The sequence below is a fragment of the Atta colombica genome, unplaced genomic scaffold, assembly GCF_001594045.1.
Source record: "Atta colombica isolate Treedump-2 unplaced genomic scaffold, Acol1.0 scaffold126, whole genome shotgun sequence".
Classification (NCBI taxonomy): domain Eukaryota; kingdom Metazoa; phylum Arthropoda; class Insecta; order Hymenoptera; family Formicidae; genus Atta; species Atta colombica.
Genome location: NW_017259213.1, coordinates 5381338 through 5384841, shown reverse-complemented (window position 1 = coordinate 5384841; position 3504 = coordinate 5381338). Strand labels below are relative to the sequence as shown.

At 30.7% G+C, this 3504-nt stretch overlaps 1 protein-coding gene across 1 annotated transcript in view; it reads right to left on the bottom strand.

The window, feature by feature from the left end:
- Positions 1–806: 806 nt before the first annotated feature.
- The window catches only part of LOC108684072 (collagen alpha-1(I) chain-like), a 7672-nt gene continuing 4974 nt past the window's right edge, over positions 807–3504 (bottom strand). The window contains exons 6-8 of the mRNA XM_018188118.1: positions 2565–3428; positions 1211–1324; positions 807–1108 (exon numbers count right to left, since the gene is read on the bottom strand). Of these exons, the coding sequence (XP_018043607.1) occupies positions 1071–1108; positions 1211–1324; positions 2565–3428 (1016 nt within the window). The 3' untranslated portion in view covers positions 807–1070. The remainder of the gene's footprint in view (positions 1109–1210; positions 1325–2564; positions 3429–3504) is intronic.

Below are 3504 nucleotides of genomic sequence, written 5' to 3'. Positions count from 1 at the left end.
TTTATGTTTATAAAATGTAGTGAAAATCAAATTTATTTTAAAATATAAATTTTTATTAATTAAATAAAATTTTTATTAATTTTTATTAATTAAATTAATTTTTATTAATTAAAACTGCTTTTATAAAATAGCCATAACAATAAAATATTGGCTTCCAAGATATAAATTTTATTATTGAATTTAAATTATTCTACATTAGATTATAATTAATAATAGAATTACACTATGGTGCTATTATTTCCATTGATCATACTCTTTAAAGAATATTTTCATTACATAAATAATAAAACTTACTCCACTGTGCATTAGATAGTTGAATTAATAATATTAATAGAGTATAAATTAATATGATGATCTTCATGACGCTTGTAAACTGAAGAAACAGCGGAATCCAGAAGAAAGACTGAATCTATGCAACTAAAAATTTTTTATACATTTCTCAACGAATTGTAATTACTTCTATGTCGTAAGAATATTAAGGATAATAGTTCGCTCATTAATATATACTGGGTGTTTACGTTGTATACGTTGATCATTCATTCTCTTAGATAAAATCAAGTCTTATTGTCATGGAAAATTAAGAGTCCCTTTGTATTGATTTAAGAACTTAATTATGGGATCTATCTTGCTTAAAATAACAATAAGACAATGATAAATAATAAAGCAAAAATATTGAAAATTAACGTTTTTTAACGGATTATAGTTATAACTCTACAGTTAAAAAACATGGAATGGAATATTACATTGGCAATTATCGAAATAACTGATAATAAGGACATGTGATGTAAACCATTATTATATACGTATTCTGAGAAATCTATTTATTTTTTCATCAGATAACTAACAATAAGATATGTACAAAGGAAAAATTTTATCCACTCATATCGATTACAATAAATAAACGATACGTCAAATAAATATAAAATCTCTTTATACATAAAGCTTTACATGACAGATGTTAAGTATTTTATGATTAAGTGACGAGACATCAAATATATATTGTAATATATTTCAGAATTATGTCATCGTCTGTATTTATTATATTTTAATATTCGTCTTTCGATTACTGGTTAACCTTTCACGTCGATAGGATGATTTCCTGACCAACCTGCAATAACATTTTAATATTTTAACATTCTTTTCTATAATTTTTACATTAAATAATTACGTCTCTGTGAATAGTGTTTAAATAATCCTATTGAAAACTTACTTCCGGCACTACTACTGGCAAAAGCAGAGGCACCACTGGAAGCCCAAGAATTAAGTCCATCTTGATTTTGTGCTCCATTAGGAGACAAATTTCTACCAAAATTATTGGCGGATCCTGCGAACACAAAGTTTAATAGATTTTTACATAGATCAATTGTCATCTTCGCATTTTATTTATATACTAGTGTGCTAAGAACTTTTAAGTCACATATTCTCAAATAAAATAAGTAAGAACTTGTTTAAGATTATCTAATAAAATCAACATTTTATCTTTAATGAAATTTGTTCGTCATAATATAATTTAAATTAAATTTAACTTTTGTTTATAAATATTTCAAATATTATAAAATATCATATAAATCTTGTTAAATAGCTGAATTATTACAAACTGCTGACATTTACTATTATTTTATAATAAACAGAAATGCATTAAAAAATAATGATCGCTAGATATTACTGATATGGTAAATTAATTATGGCCGTTACGAATTGTATGTATATGTGTATAACAGCTTTCGTAGTCAAAGAACGGAAACGGATACTTGAAACCGGCGCTTACTATTAATTAAGATGCTACTATCTTTGATTTATGCATCATTGTACGAAGGAACGCATCAATCACACGCGTATTTCCAATCCCTCGTAATGCAAACGTAGCTGACCTTGAGGCCATTTTTCTCATTGTGAAAGAGATTACGTTCTTATCTCGCATATATTCGTTTCGTTTCAAAAAATACCGCTACAATGTCTCGCTAAGGTGTCATATTAGCCGTGAGAAAACTTCCATCGGTATGATCTACTTGACATCGCAGGGATATAAATGCTGTGGAATTATGAACGCATCGTTGACTTGATTTACAATCGGCACATACTCTCTCGTTCTAACTTTAATGATCGTGTGGCTTGTTAACGCAACGCTGGTTATCCAATTTTAAACAGTCGTTTGTTTGCCTGTTCATTTTCGGATCATCAATTTTAATTTTAATATAAATAAAGAAGCGCAGTTTCTAGTACATTTAAATTACGATATCATTTTTATCACTGTCAATAAGTTTTACTGTTCGTGTCCATAATGTAATTATTATATTTTGAGATCCAATGTTTGCAATAACATATCTTATAATCAAAAAGATTTTTTAATTTTAAAATAATTGCAAAATATTGTGTTCTAAATTATAATTTTCATGATTTTAAGAATGGTATTGATTATATATTTTTTATTTTTAAAACGTGATGTTCCTCCCCTCCCCCTCGCCCCTCCAGCTATTGAATATAAATCGCACTTTCAAATTTTTTTCACAGAATTATATTTTGCAAATGTCCAGTATTAAAACACATTTTTGCAAGTAACAAACCTGACGCGCTGGGAAAAGAGCCGGCAAAACTGGAAGCTTGAGCAGAACTGAAAGATCCAGCGTAAGCTCGCGCTTGAGCACCGCTAACGGACGATGCTAAATTATTCCCTCCTGGATGATCTGCGCCGACAACGAATCCCCCACTTCCGGGATTCCCACCAGGAACATTATCAATGCCTGGATTTCCAGTACCGGTTCCAACATTTCCGCCGAATGTTCCTCCTGAGTGTTTGCCACCTGCGTAACTTCCACTACCAGGTGCCCCACAACCAAACAGACCCAGCTTACATTGTATTGGATTAGGACCTTGAGAATTGCTTCCCGATCCAGGATAACTTCCTGGTGTTCCCGATCCAGGATGATTTCCTAGTGTCCCTGAGCCAAAATAATTTCCTTGTGTTCCTGAGCCAGGATAATTTCCTGGTGTTCCTGATCCAGGGTAATTTCCTGGTATTCCCGATCCAGGATAATTTCCTGGTGTTCCTGAACCAGGAAAACTTTCTGGTGTTCCTAATTTATCTGGATATTTATTGTATGATGGTCTATTTGAACCATCACTTCCACCTATCAAAGGTGTAAGGAAAGGATTATTTCCTTTTGATATCTTTTCTTCAAGCGGATTTACACCTTCATTAGGATTAGCATTGTTATCTCCCCTTCTATTGTCATTATTCAGAAAAAGATTTTTTTGACCAACAGACTTTATGTTTTCTTCATGAGGAATCACATTTCTATCATTGTATGAGTTGCTTGATCCAGGCTTAGGACGATTCCAACTTGAATCGAGAAAAGGATTTCCTGGACCAATTGGTTTATTATTTGCATTTTCAATCCAAGGATCTGAAATACTGCTTGGAGTACTGCCTAAACAGTGGATTAAAATACAATTAACGTTTATATGTATTTTCACAGATTGTTAATATATATATATTTAATATAT